The following is a 17,962-nucleotide window of genomic DNA, read 5'->3' on the forward strand; positions in this document are numbered from 1 at the left end:
GATATAGCTCTCTGGGAGTAATCGCTAAGTCATGGTAAACATGGTATGAGCTTTTTTCCCCAATAAGATTTTTCATAAAGCGGTGAAAAGAATGTTTGGTGGTTTTGTACCTTTTTTAAAAGCCGATTCTTAAGCTTATTGTTGTTTACTTAACAGACTTATTCTGTGAATAAGTATTTAGAAGTCTAAAATATTTGACAGACGCAATAAAAATACCATACAGAACAGCCAACTGTAAAATCAGCTGTCATATGTGTTTGTAATGTAGTAGTAATTAATTGCTTCCTTTTCTAGAAACTGGAATTTAAAATGTTTGTCCTATTCTGAATTCTGGAATTCAGTTTAGAATGCTTTGTTGTTAGTTTTTTCTCACAAATCTAAACTGAAATGAGGATGTCTGATTCTTGTGAGTGCCTATGGTTTTGTTAATTAGTTTGGTTAACAGGCTTTGAGCTTGATTCTGCTGCCACGCATAGTTATCTGGTGACTTTTTGCCAGAAATGTCCTGATATACAGTGTTGCAATAGATGGTAGATGCCTGAAGGTGAGAGATTGAATTAAGTTCTTACTTTGATTAGTTTCTACAATAAACCACGACATTTCACAGCGTTATTGCCGTTTTTTCTCTAATGTTTGTGTAGCAAAGCTTAGACTTTATGTAAGCCCCTGATTCTCCTATGTTGGGGCACAACCCCCGTATTTTTTTCTTTGGAATATTGAAAATCACAGAATATCAGATTGTACGTTCTTTTAATATAAATGTATTTTGGGTCAGATTTTAAAAGATATCTGAGCACAAAATATAGATGGTCAATTAACTCCTGCTTAACCCTTAATGGATCTGTTCTGGACTATTTTTGTCTCGTCCTCTTTTAAACTTGAGGAAACTTGTTGCATCCGCGATGTCCTTTGGCAGGACATTAAACAATCTTCTCCCCATTCCTTGAAATGCCAGGTCCTTTTGCTTATTGAACCTTCTACTAGCTTCATTTGATGGCCTCTAGTTTCTCCTTTGGGAGGCATTAGGAAAATGTAATATACATCCATAGTCTCTGTGGTAGTAATGATCTTTTAGACCTCTCTCTCTTCTGCATATTTGTTATATCCCCCCCCCGGCACTTGCAGTTTATGGGATGAGTTCCTAGGATGGAGCTTGGTGTAGGTGATAAGTACAGTATTAAATCTATCTTACACTGCTCAACGAACTGAACCTGTGATAACTTGTAAGTCAGGTACTAGACAGTGAAAAGAAACTGTACACCTAAGTAGTACTCTTAAAGACAGAAAATGAATTAATTTCTGTTTAAGTGTTAGAGGTAACTATTTTGGATTAAAAAATTCTTAGTGATGATGCATTGTACACATAGTGATATGGTCATGATTCTGAACAGCTTGATTTTAGGAACATAGCTAATAACAAAGCCCTTTGGAAAGTCTGTTAACTAAGTGTGAGATGTACTCTTGGGATGGTCTTAACTGGGAGTGATTCAAACTTCAAAAAAAGGTATCTTTGGAGATACCGATAGCTTCCTTGGAGTCTGAATGTTTCATTAGCAAAATGCCATTTCTTTTGTCGAATCTTATATTAAACATTTGTAATTATGAAGAATGAGCAGGAAGAATTAAAAGATGTCAGAAAAAGCAAATAAAAATGTATTTTATGGTACAGCAAATTTTGCTTTCAGCATTTATGTCCATAGAAATGTGAAAACTTTTGGTAATGCAAATGTATTTTTTTCTGAAACAGATATTTAACTAATGTGTTTTATAAGTTAACAACTTTCATTCTTGCTTTAGCAGACATTTTCAAAATCTTTTACAAACCTTTTTAAGGCAGATTATGGAGTAGTCCTGAAGGATACTTGGCTTACATTTTTTTCCCCCGCATTTTTCAAAAACTTGGGAAAATGCTAAAACATGTTACAATTTTGAAATACTCATGTTCAGTCAAACAGGATCAGATAAACCGTGCTCCTCTTCTGCTCAGTAGACGCAATAAACTCTACTTTTTATCGGTTAAAGTAAAGCTATTGCTATGTGAGGACTAACTTGGGTATTTGTATTGACAAAGTATTTCGGTGTTTGTCTTAGACTCCGCAAAAAACCAGTAGTAATAGTGAAAGAAAGGGTTGAATGTATTGCTGCATACTTTGTTCAGTTAGAGAATATAGTTAACATAACTTTTAGTTCACATAGATGGATTCTTGAAACAATCAAAAGTTTATAACTTCTAAGTTGGCACATAAATTAATTTTTCTGCAGTAGATGAGGGTAGAACTAAATTGTACTAAATAAAACTTCAAGATTAAAATGACTCTGTGTTTTTTTTCAACTCGGTTGTTGAGATCTACAACACCCCAGAAAGCAATATTTAAAAATATACTACTGCCTTTGCTTGTTATGTATGTCAAAATTTCTGTAAACACTAACAGTTGGAAGACAGTGTCTCATAGCTTGACACTTTTTTTTCATTCATGTTGAGCAGTGGATTATGTGAAAGCAGAGTAGTTATTTTTGAGTTTATGTAATAAGGAAGAATCTGTTTCACCTTTTAAAAAGGGTTGAGCAATAAGCGATTTGGTCAGAAATAATTAAAAACAACACAGTAGTGGCATACCTGCTAAGTAATAACTGTGTATGTCACTGGATAGTCTTCAAAATCTTGCATAGTAGTACAATTTACAAAAGTTGGTAGTGATAACCTCTCAATATATAGCTTCTGTGCATCAGCAAAACATCGTACTACCCAAATAGTACATCACAGCTCTCGCATATTTTTTATTTATATATATATATATATATATATAAAAATATATATAAAAATATAAAAATATATATATATGTATAAAAATAAAAAATTATTCAGGGGAAAAAAAAACCAAAACCAAAACTCTTGCTGTTCATGTTCTCAAGTGTCTTAGATTTCTTTTTCCTTTTTTTTAATCTGTGTTTATAATACCTGTCTGTGAAATGTGTCAATTAAAAGGGTGTGCAGTGGTGTCTTCTGAAGGAAGAGGAAGTAATTCCCCGTATCAGAGCTATGGAAGGGCGTAGAGGACGACCACCAAATCCAGACAGACAGCACTCTAGAGAGGAGTCAAGAATGAGACGACGCAAAGGCCGACCTCCTAATGTTGGTAGCACTGAATTTCTAGACAACACCGATGCAAAGCTTTTAAGAAAGCTCCAGGCTCAAGGTAAGAAGTATGTTATTGTTTTCACAAACAGAAGGTATAAGTATATACAGAGTTAATGTTTTTTCTAAAGAGGAATGATGTGTTTCACTAGGATATTAGTATACAACATTTTATTTTGGAAATTTGTCACATGCTTTTATTGAAGCCTTTTTCTTTTTCAAGATCAGTAAGTGTATATATGATTCAAAGAAAGAAGTGTGTCTGTAAATGCGTGTCTAAGAGCTTACTCTATAGTTACTTTATTTAGATCTATAAAATTTAAAAAAGCAGACACCCGATAATCTGGTTACCACTGATGTATTATTTTAAACTGGCAAAAATCAACAGATCTTTGTTTTCCCCTGTATCAGCTCAAACAACAGTGGTCCTAGAAATTGAAATTGAGAACCACTGAAGTTAGCATTTCTGTGAAGCTTTTGGCTGTTCCAGGGAAAATACTTTTCTTGTGAAATCCCCGATAGTGACAAGATTTAAATGCCCATAAGGTTGAATAGGATCCTGTAATAAGTAGTACTAATGTTGACAGTAGAACTTCCACGATATCAAGTACTACTATATATCAAAAGCATGAGGGCCTGGTTTTAAATACACATCAGGTACATGACTTTTGAATTTCAATTCTTTAGTCCATAACTGTGTCATATTTTCTGAATGCATCTAATCCAATGTGAAAAATTCTTACAGCCCAGGAGTCAGGATGTTTGGTTTAACTTAAGACTTAACTGTTCTTTCATGTGCTGACTGTGGACATGTTTGGGTAACTACCTTGTATTTTGCATAATGTCCTTGCTAAGAGTATGTGTGCCTTTAGTATCTGCCTTGGTGTGATTCTTTGTGTCTTGCTGCCTGCAAAGGGTACTGTTCTGTATAGATCTATTGAAGGCATGCAATGGTAATGCTTTGGACACATGGACAAGAGTTTTAGAAATACCTTAGTACATGGTATGTCTTGTAGTGTTGCACAGCTATTTTACCTGCGTGTTAAGGTCACCACCACCTTTTGTTCAGTCTGAGAATTAGGAAACCGTAAGTGTCAACTGCTGAAGCATCGTAGCGTTTGCTGCGAGGCTGTGTATCTATTGTTGAGAGACTAACTGATTCCAGAAGTCTTTTCTTCTGGAATCATGGGGGAAAAGATAAGCCCTAGTCACTAAGCCATTTTGCTTCACTTTGTATCTTCCCTTTCCCTATATTGGTCACTGTAAGGGATGGGGGGGAAGTATTTAGGAGCACTCTCCCATGTCTATTTTCCCACTACACACAGTAGTATTTAATAAAATGAACAACATACGGTGTATATATACAAGAAGATTCGGAATGTGTAATATTTGATGTTACGTACGTTCGTATCTATCTTGCTGCTTCCCCCCCTGCCATGAGAACATAAGAAGTGTCTCAGTGGCTTAGCCCAGCGGTTCATCTAGTGCAGAGCTCTGTCTCCAGTAGTGGCCATAGGAGATGCTGCTTGGAGAAAGCATGTGAACCTAATAACTTCTTGGCCTGTTTATTTCCTCATACATGCACTGTGGCATCCTGAAGTATTTTACGAGTGACGTTGTAGAGCACATTTGTTCTTGCTCCATTTACTTTCTGTTTATGGAACTGTTGCCCGTGAGTTAGCCTGTTCTTTGTTTTTTAACCTCCTGACAATGTTTGCTTTGCCAGCGTCCTGTGGCAACAAGTTCCAGAAGTCTGCGAAATACTGGACCGTTTTCATTTTTAAAAAATAATCTTCTGTTACTGTCAGTGGGTGTTCTCTAGTTCCTTTATTGCGGGGTTTGGAGAATAACAGTTCTCCAGTTTGTTACCCACCACCTTGATGATTTTGCAGACCTTGATCCTCTCTGTCCTTAGTAGTCTCCTCTCCGAACTGAAGAGCCCAAGTATTTTTAGTATTTTCTCAAAAGGTAGTTGTTCCATCCCTTTGATCCTCTTATATGTCCTCTACTTTCAGTATTTCTTTTCTAGGTGTATTACCTTACATTTATCTATGATGAAGCTCGTCTGCTACCTTTGCCCACTGTTTTGCAGGGCTCTTCCAGAGTTCCTTGCTGTCAGCACAGCCTTGGATTTTACAGAATGCTTAATATCATCTTCACATTTTGGGATTTAATTTTGCAGTCCCCTTTACAGGTTTCATTGATGAAAAAAGATATTAAATAAAGCTGGTTCTAATATTGATTAGTGAAGAAACCCCCTAATAACTTTTCATCACAAAAGGTGACTGCTGATCTCTGCCGTTCACCTGCTGTCATTTAAAGAGCTTTCAGTCTGTGAAGCTTTCCTTCAATAACATAACAGCTTAGTTTATTAATAATGTTTGACTTAGAACCTAGTCAAATACTTTCTGAAATTCCAAATATGTTATCTCCATTAGATTCTCTTTATCTCCCTGTTACTGACACTCCCATTGAAACCTGAAATTAGGCAGAATTTCTCTTTGTAGAAGCCATGCTGACTGACTGAACTGATGGTGTTTTATAATGTACTCAGTAAGTATATATAAGACATAATATGTACAATAAGACTCTACCACCTCAACAGGAAAGGAAAATCAGACTAACTGATCTGCGGTTTCCAAGACTACTTCTAGAGCTGTTTTTTTGTTGATGAGACTCACCAATCCTATGACATAGTGGCTGTTGTTGATAATACGGTAAACACCCAGACCAGTGTCTCTGTAGTTTCATGTTAGTGTTCCTTCAGATTTCACAACTTACTCTGTCCGTCCTGGTGATCTGTTAACATCTGACTTACCTCTTCGATCTAATACTTCTTTTATATTTACCTCAAATTCATCTATCTCCTCTGACCTGTCTGCTGTAGATGATGCACTGAGTAGGGGAATCTACCCAACATCTTCAGCAGTAGAGACTGGCACAAGGAATTCAGTAACCTTTTTTTCTAAGGCTCTTTTTTCTATCCTGTTCATCATTAGGTCCCACTGATTGCATTTATGCCTTCCTGTTGTGATGTATGTAAAGATCTTTTACTGTCTGCTCAGGCATCCTTTGCAAGGTGCTCTTCAAATTCTTTTTTAGCCTTTCTAACTCACTCTTTAAGTTTGGTGTGTCACAGGCTTTCCTGTTCTTATTTGAACAAACTTTTCATTTTTTACACGTTCACCATTTTCCTATGACGGCCTCCTTTTCTGAAGAGCCACATATGGACTACCTTTTTCCTTTTTTCAGTGTGGCTCAGTGTTTACCTGGACAAGTATACGTTTTTTTGAACTGCTTCTAGGTTGCTCACTTGAAGTGTGCATGCTTGGAGACTGCTTTTGTACAGCTTCTTTTAGGGTTCCACCAAATGGACTACATAGATGTCTCTTCATTCATTGTTTTTATGCTATGTGACTTGACGCTGCACTTTGCAGAGAAGGCTGGTCTTCTGCCTGTACATCTCATTCTGACATTCCTGTAACGTTGGTACCTGGAAACACCATGTATTATTAACTATCCTTCTGCTGTGTCCATGAGATGTCCATTACATCTGGATTATCACTTGATACCAAGAATTCTAGTTTCCCTAATTTCTTTTTAGATTTCTTAGCTTGATTTAGAAGCCCTTAAATTTTGCTCAATAGAGCACATACTAGTTGAATGAAAATACAGGTGGTCAGATTTATCGTCCCCATTTTTTGCAGTACAGATGTTTGTTTCCCGTCTGTCCTTTTCAAATGCATGCTGAACAGTAACTACATCCTCCTTATAGGTTGCGTCAATTCAGACTAAGTGGTCCCCTGCATCTGTTGGCCTTTCTGTATAGGTCATAGTTTTAAGTTCTCCTCTATAACATAAATTCTAATTTCCAGCTACTGGTTCTGTTTCAATTAAGGTGTAACTTCTCCTTCTGTATGGTTTCCCCTTGGCCCTGAAAGTTTCCCTGTTGTCATGTACCTATTTACACCACCCTTGCTATCTACAGCATCATCTTATCTATACATGGATTTTCCATATGTCTGCCTGCATCTTGGTCATCACACAAGAAGCTGACAGTGTTTTGGAGAATGCTATCAAAGAGGTCCTGGACCTCAGTCCTTTGAGTAGCAAGCTGAATTCAACCTTCAGAAAATCTTTCCTACAGCTGTCTTACATTAGTGTGCCCATGCACAGTTCATCCACATTTCGTAAATATTCTCACTTAAAGTAGTAGAATACTTCAGGAAGTTACTAATCTGGGAAGTGTGACCCAGATGAGTGTGCTCTCACTGCATTGTTAAAAAAGGATTAGATAATTACATGAGGTGACTTATAAGGAAAACAGTAATTTCATGCTTTCTGAATAAAATGTTGATTTAGTACTCTGAGACAAATGTTTTCTGCTTTAAAAATAAAGAAGAAATCAGTTTTTAAATAAAGCAGCATTATTGGCCTGATGCTATAACTTAACAGGTAATTTTTTCCTCCAGAAATAGTATTTTTTTTTATGTAGAAAGTATCCATGTTCATTTGTGCTGTTGATGTTGTTATTGATACATGAGATAGCACTAAAGGTAGTTGATAGTGAAATGTTGTCAAGATAGATCTGTGCAAAACAAATCCACTGTTTTCTCTGTCTTTACCTCATGCAAATGTCTGGAATATGAACTATATCTTTATTGTTGGACAGCATTTTTTTTATGAACTTAATATTTTCTTTTTGTAACAGAAATAGCTAGGCAAGCAGCCCAAATAAAGCTACTGAGAAAACTCCAGAAGCAGGAACAAGCTCGAGCTGCCAAAGAAGCGAAAAAACAGCAAGGTCAGTATTACTTGTGAAAGTTTGTGCATGCTAGCAGATTATTTTGAAAAGTATGAATGAAAAGTTACCTGTCTCTTGTCATGTTCTGCTGATATTAATTTTTTGTTTGCTTTTGTTTGTTAGCTATTATGGCAGCTGAAGAAAAGCGAAAGCAAAAGGAGCAGATAAAGATAATGAAGCAGCAGGTAAACTTTGTGTGATTGCTAAATAAGCTTTTTAAATTGTGTTTTGAATTATTGAATTAGATGTATTTCAATTATTTAGTAAATTATTAAGTATTCTGATTACTAAGTTAATTTTTTAAATCTAGTTTTAAAGAACACACTGTGTATTATTTAAAAATCTAAACTCTATAGTTGTTCATGTTGTCAGGATGCTGTAGTTTTGTCTGTGTTGATTTAAGCCACCCAACATATGTAACTGCTTGCCGATATCAGTAAGAAATTAAAAAACTGCTACTGAAGTACAGTGATGCAGTCTTCCTTTATTTTGTTCTGTGAAAACAAACTGTGCTCTATCTGTTTATGTAAATACTAGACTAGTGTAATTAGCTTCTTCAGTGATTCTGGCTGGCTGTCAGTGGTTTTAGGTTGTGTGTGAAGGGTTGTATCTCAGTATGCCAGTGAATTAATACATGTTTTTAAAGATACAAGTGTTGTTAAATACTGTCATAGCAAATACTTCCAATAAGAGTGAGGCCGTATAAACTTTACCAAATGAAGCTACTTATGGAAGTAGGCTTTTAATTTTTTTAACAACTGATTTTAACAAATTAGTGAAAAGTTATGTATGTTGGGAATCTGAAAATTTTTAGAAGGGAATAATTTGCATCTAAAAATATATTTGTGTGGTTGGTTTTCTATATTCGTTCTGTTCGGTATGAAATTTACTAGAGAGTTCAGAAATTAAATACTTCATCTGGTAGCAGTCAAAGGACAAATATTTTAGCTTTCGTGAAAAGACATTGTTTGTATTCAGTACCATTATTGCTTTAGGTTTTTGCCCTCTTACAGTAGCAGAGAATAAGTATATAGAACCTTCTAAAAGTAGGAAAAGTTGACTTCGGTAGGCCAATTCAGTCTGCGCTACTCTTGAATTAGCATGTGTATGCATAGTACAGATAGTACATTTGATTATTTTTAAACAAGACTGTCTAAATATTGTTTGAATTAACTGTTTTACGTTCAGTGTTCATATTCTTATTGTAGTATTTAGAGAGGCTTAAATTAAAGGGATATATGGAAATGGAAGGGATGAACATTTACTATTAAAACCAATACCTTTTATTTGTGATAGAAACTTTTACTGAAATTTCCATGAAATTCCATAAATATTTGCACTCGATGACATGTTACTTTGTCATGTAATGTGTATTTTTAGCTCTAAATAAAATTTTGAAGTTGGACGTGGGAAGACAGGATTCCAGGTTTGACTTCCACTGCATTCACTGCATCAGCTTCTTGGGACGTTCCATTAACTTCCTGATTTAAAATAACTCATGCCTTTCATACAGGATAAAGCTGAAGTTTGTTGCAGGGAAAATGTTTCTTCAGTGGTGCAGTGTCTTCACTGTAGTCTATTTATATTGTAGTTCAGTTGTGTTTTTTCTAAAGATGGTTTAGTTACAATTTTTGGGGGGGCTCTAGTTACACCTTTTCAACCTGTTGTGTTAGGCTCTATTGAATTCTATTTTGCAGCTAAGTTGCATTTGAATCCCTGTAGAGCCTTCACGTCTAACATTCAGATTCAGAAATCAGCAAACCAAAACATGTGTGTCTCTGATTTATTTTGTTTGTGGTTTTTTTTAATCTCAGAGAACAGTTAATTAGGATGAAATAATAGCATCATAGAATCATTTAGGTTTGAAAGGAAGGACCTTTAAGATCATTGAGTCCAACTGGTAACCTAGCACTGCCAAGTCCACCACTAAACCATGCCCCTAAGCACCACATCCAAACGTCTTTTAAATACCTTCAGGGATGGTGACTCCACCACTTCCCTGGGCAGCCTGTACTCCACCAAGCCTGGGCAGCTTGACAACCCTTTCGGTGAAGAAATGTTTCCTAATATCCAATCTAAACCTCCCCTGGCGCAACCTGAGGCCATTTTCTCTTGTCCTATGGCTTGTTACTTGGGAGAAGAGACCGACCCCCACCTCGCCACGACCTCCTTTCAGGTAGTTGTAGAAGGCGATAAGGTCTCCCCTCAGCCTCCTTTTCTTCAGGCTAAACAGCCCCAGTTCCCTCAGCTGCTCCTCGTCAGGCTTGTGCTCCAGACCCTTCCCCAGCTTCCTGGCCCTTCTTTGGACACGCGCCAGCACCTCAATGTGTTCGTATGATCTCATCATCCCACCACTTAGAAAACGAGATCTCTCATTATTTTGCCTGTAAGTGGCATTCTGAGGTGATTAAAAAAACCCAATTAAAATATAAAGGCCTTTCACATCTTTGAAATCCAGATATCATAACCTAACATACTTTTTTTTTTTGTAAGTAGTTAACCAAAATTCATGTTACTGCAGACTACCTTAAATATCTCAGGAATAGATAACAATTAATCCTTTGTTGGTAACTGTTTAGATTTTTCCATGAAGAAAGTGCTCAGTATACTAGACAGTGGACTAGAAGTTGTCACTCTACCATCTATGAGTTAAACTAGGAAAGGCTGAGAGAGCTGGGACTGCTCAGCCTGGAGGAGAGAAGGCTCAGGGGGATCTCACCAATGTGTATAAATACCTGGAGGGGAGGGTGCAAAGAGGACGGAGCCAGGCTCTTTTCAGAGGTGCCCAGTGACAGGACAAGAGGCAATGGGCACAAACTGAAACACAAGTGGTTCCCTCTGAACATCAGGAAACACTTTGTCACCGCGTCCGAGAACTGGAACAGGTGGCCCAGGGAGGTTGTGGAGTCTCCCATCTTAGAGACTTTGAACAGCTGCCTGGACACGGTCCTGGGTAACTGGCTCTAGGTGACCCTTCTTGAGCAGGGGGGTTTTGACAAGGTGACAACCTCAACCACTCTGAACTTTTGTAGATAGTGACAGCTTCAAAGTTTCCACTTCTGAAGGCAACCCATACTTGTTGAAGAAAGGCATATAACACAGACTTTTTTTTTTTAAAGAGTATTGGACTTGTATCCATTCACATCACCCTATGATTATAAAGTGGTCCTAACATTCTTAGGTGTGCAGGGAGCAAGAATTGCTTAGTTGGTGAATACGTCAAATCCAGACCCTGTTTATCATCACCATATTCCTTCTTGATGTATAAACTGACAAAATTTTCATTATTCCAATGTGTAGAATACTACTTTTCTTCTCTGAGATATTTCTTTACTGATCTCTACTGAAGTTTGTTCTGTAGAACTCTAGCCTTTGTGGAATTGAAAGAGTATACTACATACTCTCAACTTTGTACAGTTTTGTTTGTAAAGTATAATGGGGAATAATAGAGACTTAAGGTCCATGCTGTGACCTTTGCATGTTGAAAATAAAAGTTCAACACTGTATAAACAAGGCCCTGAATGAATTTGCTGGATAAGGTAGTCTTATGCTGGACTTCTCAACAGTTTAAGGAGCTGGTAAGATTTGCCTGAAGTTTGTAAGACCTCATGTGGTGGTCTTGTATTGGAGCTCTATTCTTGAGGAAATTTTGTATGTCTGTTCTCTTCTGTCATTGCTCCTTTTCTGTTAAATATTCTGTTAAATATTATCTTTCCTTAGCGGCTTGGTTTTGGTTTTAGTTATTTTTCCATAAAGTATATACATCACTAGGTGTTCTCTAGAAAGTAGAATTTGAGAGTAGTCCATGTTCTAGAGTCTCAGACCAGCTCACAAGAAAACAATGTCTTCCATACAGATGGGCTTTACCCTCACTGTTGGGAAAACATCTGCTGTTCCAGAGAAGAGCGTTGAGCTCCACTTCAGGCTTCTGATTTGGGCCTCCCAGCTTGCAGGGCTTTTCCGTGGTCTCGGTTTTGGTGTTAAAACTTTACAGCAAGTCCAGCTGAATGTATTGCAGCACTTCTCTTCATGATGGTCCTTTCGTAGTCGCTGCGGCTCAAGCAGCTTTTTTGAGATAGTAAAGCCTCTAATAATGTGCTATGAAATTTTTAATATGAGCTTGGGTCATTACTGTTTAACAGAAAAAACCCATGCAGCGCAGGAAATGTGAACTAATCCCAAAATTTGCAATGATTCAACTAATTCCTGAAAAAGAATAAATTAGAATATGGCTACACAGCATCCATCTGTGGAGTGCTTAGCTTGATCGCTTTCTTCTTACCATGATGAAACATGCTGAAATGTGTTGTACTGCCTGTGGCTGCTGTTTCGGTTACTTTTTTTGTTATTTCACTCTTCAGCATGTATAAAACTTAGTCCCCTAAACTACATATTAAAGCATACAAACTCATCATCATTTACCTGAATGCTTTAAAAATCTGGAGAAACTGAAGTGTACTTAACTAATAATATTATCCAGGTTGCATGTGGGTGACTATTGCTGGCTGAGACAGAGTATGTGCTTTGGCTTTCACAGTACTCAGATTCTTCATGTTGCCTGTGGTACCATAATGAACTGAAAGGCTGCTAGAACCAAGGCAGAAAATAGTGGCTTGACAGAACGCCATATTTCTTATTCAGGGAGATCAGATCAAAACATGTTTTTCATGTCATAGATCCCATTTTCATTCATTCCTAAATAGCTCCACCATTGCCAGCTAGAATTTGAATGCTGCTAGCTTACTTAACGTGGTTGTTAATCTAGTCCCCTTAAAGCTGTTTAAAAAAAAAAAAAAATTACGATGACAACTTACACGTGAGTACCTATGCATAACTAAGTGTTGGTTCCTTCAGGGATATACCAGACCTCTCCTAATGCTAGTAAAAATTCCAAAAGTACACTGTTATATGGGAACAATTGACTACAATGGGTGTGAGACTCGATAACAAAATGTATATATGTCTAAACTTCGTCATTTTTTAAAATGTAAAAGTAAATTCACTTTCTCAGTATTGTTTTTTTTAAAAAGAAATAACTTTCTTCCCCTTGTAGGAAAAAATTAAGCGAATCCAGCAAATCAGAATGGAGAAAGAACTTCGAGCTCAGCAAATTTTAGAGGTAAAAATAATGGTTCAAATGTAACTTTTGTGTTACCATTTTAAAGAATGTTGTATTTTAATAGTCACACATGCAGTTAGGAATGTAACTAAATATAACAGCTCTAACAACCTGGACTTCCAAAGGCCAGTTAAAAAATGTGTCTTAAAGTACTTTTCTTAAAAAAAAATCTATATTAACTGCGACCCAAATCTTGCAAATATTCACTTGGGTTCCTGACTTTCTACACAAATAGTCTTGTATTTGCTAAAGTTAACAGCATAAGTATTCCTTTGTTAGAAAACAAGTTTGCAATAATAGGATGTTAAAGCAGTATCATGCTCTGCTCTGTATGAAGTGCAGTGGATTTAAAATACTAAGGTTATATATATGCTAGAATATACTGGTATACTATACTACTTTGCTAGTATACTAGCAAAGATAGATTGCTAGTTTTCAAGTCTCCATTCATGGCAAAAATAATGGTAATCTCTTTTCCGTTTATATTTTCTTGTTTCTGTGTATACTTACGTTCTTAGTTAGAATAGCCAGGTGAAGCAGTTTTGAGTGGGACTGGAAATTCTGGCTTAATTTTTAAAAAGTAAATGAATTTTGAATTGATTGATTATGAAAGCTGCATTGGGAAAGAAATCTGTTGCAATGTACACGATATGTGATGATGTTTTGAACTTTTAAAGGCACATAACTTTATTTCTAGTCAGATTATTTTCAAGTTGTGATGGTGCTGTTGTGTGACCTGTTTTGCATGCACAGGCAAAAAAGAAAAAGAAGGAAGAAGCAGCAAATGCCAAATTATTGGAGGCCGAAAAACGAATAAAGGTTAGTTTAGAGGAGCTCCAAAAACAAGAACTGTGTTATTGTGCATAATATATGTTGATGTATAAAAGCAGTAAATTTGGAATAATATTCGTGGGTAATGAAACTGTGAATAGAGATGGCATATGAATAATGTGTACATATGTTTATATAAATACATGAAGCATACACAGAGAGAAGTTTGTCTATGTGTGACATACACAAACACACACATACATATGTTCATACATACACATGTGAATATATAGAGAGATGGTAATTTTTTTGTGTGCCATTACCATGAGTTCTGCTTACATGACGCTTGGTTTGCGTAACTTAAAAAGCTTGTGCAGTAACATTATTCACAATATTCTTTTAAGCACACTATCAAAAACTTGGTTGCTTCTCAACAAGTGTAGTATTTTCTAGGCTGTATATATACAAGACTACAGAACTCTTACAAACATTGGAAAACACAGTTTATATATGTACTTCTGTTACTGCTTTGGCATTCTTGGTGTATTTTATGGGGTGTATGGAACTCCCAACTCAATAGACTTGCTGCCATGTATACTATATATACTTCTCTGTGGTCAGTTTATGGGGGGTGGGGAAGTAAGAATTTAATTCAGGTGTGCTGTTTTAGCGTGGCAAAAATGTACAACTTTGTACATAAATTTTGATAGATATTTTAAATACATTTTTGTTCTTTTGTTTAAGGAAAAAGAGATGCGAAGGCAGCAAGCTGTTCTTCTGAAACACCAGGTTGGTATGCATTCAGTTGACCAAACAGACAGAATGCCAATTGTGAACTACTACTTAAGCTGTAGGAGGGGGTGGGGGGGTGGTGGAATCTTCAAAATATGCCCTTTTTAAATTTCTGGGTTTGATTCCTGCACAAATTTTCTTTCATTCTTAAGATTTGTTGCTTTGCTTTGGTATTGGGGTCTTTTGGGGGATTATAAAGTGGTTTTATGACTTTGTGATTTCTGTTTCATAATGTTGTGCCAACTCTTTCTACCAGGAGTTGGAGAGGCATAGACTAGATATGGTATGGGTATGTTTATTTTTGTACATCTAACACCGCATTGTGATTTGGTTGTGATATGGTTGTCATAGCAATGCATAAAATGTAGCACTGGCTGCTGTCATATTACATACTGCTGCATGGCTTTACAGCACAGTGCATTGCATACATCTGCTTGTCTTGTCTGTTAAGGAAAAGAAAAAAAAGACATGTCTTGAACATGTGTGTAAATTGAACATGGCAATAAATAAATGAGGTTTTTAACCAGAAATCTATGTTACTGATGTCCCAATAGAAATTGGACTACTGTATAAAGTCAGGGATTAATTAATGCAAAGTTAAGAGGTAGCCACTTGGATAATTTTTGCAAGCCTTGTCCCATTCACTGGGAATGAATCCAGACATTTTAAATACAATTTGAATTAACCTATTTTAGAAATCAGGATGATGTCTTTCCTAAGTTTGTAAGGTACTGAGGAAATAAGCTTTCAGTCAGTGGTAAATGCATAGTGTTACAAGTATACAATGAAACATTAGAATGTAATCCTAGCCTCACTGAATTAGATGATAAAATTCCCACAGCCTTTACTGGGGCCAAGATTTACTCTACAGCTTTTAAGGCAAAACCCCCATCCTTAATGCTCTAGAATACAGCTCCTTAATGCATTCGAAGTTGCTGACATAATTTATTGAGGGACAGGCATCAGTAAATGCAAGTGTCGTTGCATATGTATATGCGCCACCGCTAGCTTGATTAAAACTGATCTAGAGCTGAGAAAATTAATCATATTAATTTGTTGCTTGGTTACAAAAATGTATTTGCAATGTTTGAAAATGACCAGTTTAATATTTCTGCTGAATTGGCTATTGAAGGAGTAAATTGCAAGTTCCGTAATAGCAGATGTAAGGTAACTGACCTGTTCCAGCCAACCATTATGCTTTTTGTTCTGCCAGCTTATGAAGGAGCATCACAACTGACCATAAGTAAATCTGTATGCTTCTTTTTTACACTGTCTCCATGTTCATTGCTTTACCTTTTTTGCTTTTGATTGTTCTTGTATTTGCTTTCTAAACCTGAACTAAAACATGCACAGACTTGGCCATTCTTGTCCTATATTTAGTATTTACTGTGACTTGTCTATTAATGCTAAATTTGTTACTCAGCTTTTTTACTGGTTTGAAAATGTGGGTTAGTTTTGTTCTAATCTCACCTGCTTCAATAGGAACGAGAAAGGAGAAGACAACATATGATGCTTATGAAAGCCATGGAAGCACGTAAAAAAGCAGAAGTGAGTATTAACCTCTGAAAGTTCGAAGTTTTCATGGTTTCATTCTGTAGTGATCTGTAGAACAGTGGTGTCTTTGATGTAACAGTGTGTATAATTTCATTGGTATACATGGCAGTGGCAGGACAAGAAGCAATAGGCACAAATTGAAATACAGGAAATTCTGTTTAAACTTAAGAAAAACTTTTTTACTTTGAGAGTGATGGTTGAACACTGGCACAGATTGCCCAGGTAGGTTGTGGAATTGCAGCCTGCTGTAGCTGATACTGCTGGGGGGGGACGATGGCGGGGAGAGGACACCCACAGGGATGGGGATTGGATGATTTTAAGAGGTCCCTTCCATCCTCAGTGATTCTGAGCAAGAAGCCAATAATTGCACAGTCACTTCAGAGTCCTTAGTATTTCCTGGAAAGGAAGTTTTATTTTCTCTTCTTCATGTTGTTCATGTGTATAAGAAGAGTAAGGACTTGTCAGAGTTGCTGAACAGGTTTTCCTCAATAGTTATCTGGGGTAAAAATACGTATCTTATTCCAGTCCAGGCTTCTTGGAACTTGCGATTTTTGTAGATGATTCTGGATTTGAACCATGACAAAACCAAGCAAATAGGATTATTATGCCTTAATAATTTTTTTTTCTCCTTCAGTAGAAAGTACTGCTGCACTACAGAAAATAGATGCTTCATTTCTCCTTTTGTTTTAGTAAAAATGTCAGAAATTCTGAACCAAGAGATAGAGACGCCTGAAGTCCTAAATGTGTATTTGTCATTTTGTGTACAATCATTTTACTTTGTCCATCTCTGAATCTAGTTATTTAACTTGTTTTCTTTTTTGAACACAGTGACATCAAGCTGATAACAAAAAACTGGTTGATTCCACTTTCCAAAACTTCAGGCTTCTTTTGATGCTGATCATCTAAACATCTAGTGTTTTTGTTCTGTTTTGTTTCTGAAAATAAGACTATTTTCAAAATAGCTGCCCTTTGCTTATGATGAGTGCTTCTTATTCTGATGACTGCTTTCATTTCTATAAATCTAGTATATCACAAAAGGACCTAATAACACTTGCTTATTAATGAGGATTAATGATAAAGATTAAATACATATTCTGTGCTGTTAAACTGGTGTTTGTTGGACAACTGAATTAAACTATTCCTTTTAAAGTACTGCAAAGTACGGCAAAATGGAAATGTTTTTTTGGATACTTAGAGGGGGAAAAATATTCAAAAAACGCTGGTAGTCCGTATCAGCACAACCTAACCCAAAATCCATCAAGATATTTTCATTGAGTTGACTAACTGGGCCTTTAACTAGTTAAATTTTACTCTTTAGGCATACTGTTGCATGAAAGACACTGAAGTTTCCCTGCTCTTAAGCTAATGTAATAGTGGTTTTGTAATAGAACTTGTTCTTATAACCAGTTGACAGGTCTCAATTTCATTAGGAAGTTGCAGAAGGAAATGAGGGAAAAGTCTTTAGCTTTGCCTTGAAAAGCAGTTGTAACCACATTGCTTATGTTCGTGACTGAGGTAGCTTGAGTAAAAAAGCCTCTCTTACAGGAATACCACATCCTGCTTATTCAGGTTATGCTACAGTAGATGAAATGTTACTAGCTAAAATGACTCAAACTTTTTTAGCTTCATTGGTTTGAAATAATAGTGTACTTCATGTTGCATTGTAGATGGTTTTTAAAAAAAATTATCTAAAAAAAAGTACGTGATAGAATAGCATTGTTGATGATAAAACCAGAGCTGTACAGTACGATTGATGAAACTTTTATTAGACCATGATAAACTAATT

The 17,962-nt window shown here is 36.3% G+C and overlaps 1 protein-coding gene across 14 annotated transcripts in view; it reads left to right on the forward strand.

The window, feature by feature from the left end:
• Positions 1–17,962, forward strand: part of BAZ2B (bromodomain adjacent to zinc finger domain 2B) — a 168,179-nt gene that overhangs the window by 118,293 nt on the left and 31,924 nt on the right. For 9 of the 14 annotated variants that reach the window (XM_072874343.1, XM_072874339.1, XM_072874338.1 and 6 more), the window contains 8 exons: positions 2,987–3,197; positions 7,848–7,940; positions 8,064–8,125; positions 12,994–13,059; positions 13,813–13,878; positions 14,575–14,619; positions 14,879–14,911; positions 16,105–16,170. In XM_072874343.1, coding sequence (XP_072730444.1) covers positions 2,987–3,197; positions 7,848–7,940; positions 8,064–8,125; positions 12,994–13,059; positions 13,813–13,878; positions 14,575–14,619; positions 14,879–14,911; positions 16,105–16,170 — 642 coding nt within the window. The remainder of the gene's footprint in view (positions 1–2,986; positions 3,198–7,847; positions 7,941–8,063; positions 8,126–12,993; positions 13,060–13,812; positions 13,879–14,574; positions 14,620–14,878; positions 14,912–16,104; positions 16,171–17,962) is intronic. The other 5 variants (XM_072874344.1, XM_072874352.1, XM_072874351.1 and 2 more) reach the window with 3 other exon arrangements.

Source organism: Ciconia boyciana, chromosome 10 (genome assembly GCF_034638445.1).
Source record: "Ciconia boyciana chromosome 10, ASM3463844v1, whole genome shotgun sequence".
NCBI classification, from domain to species: domain Eukaryota; kingdom Metazoa; phylum Chordata; class Aves; order Ciconiiformes; family Ciconiidae; genus Ciconia; species Ciconia boyciana.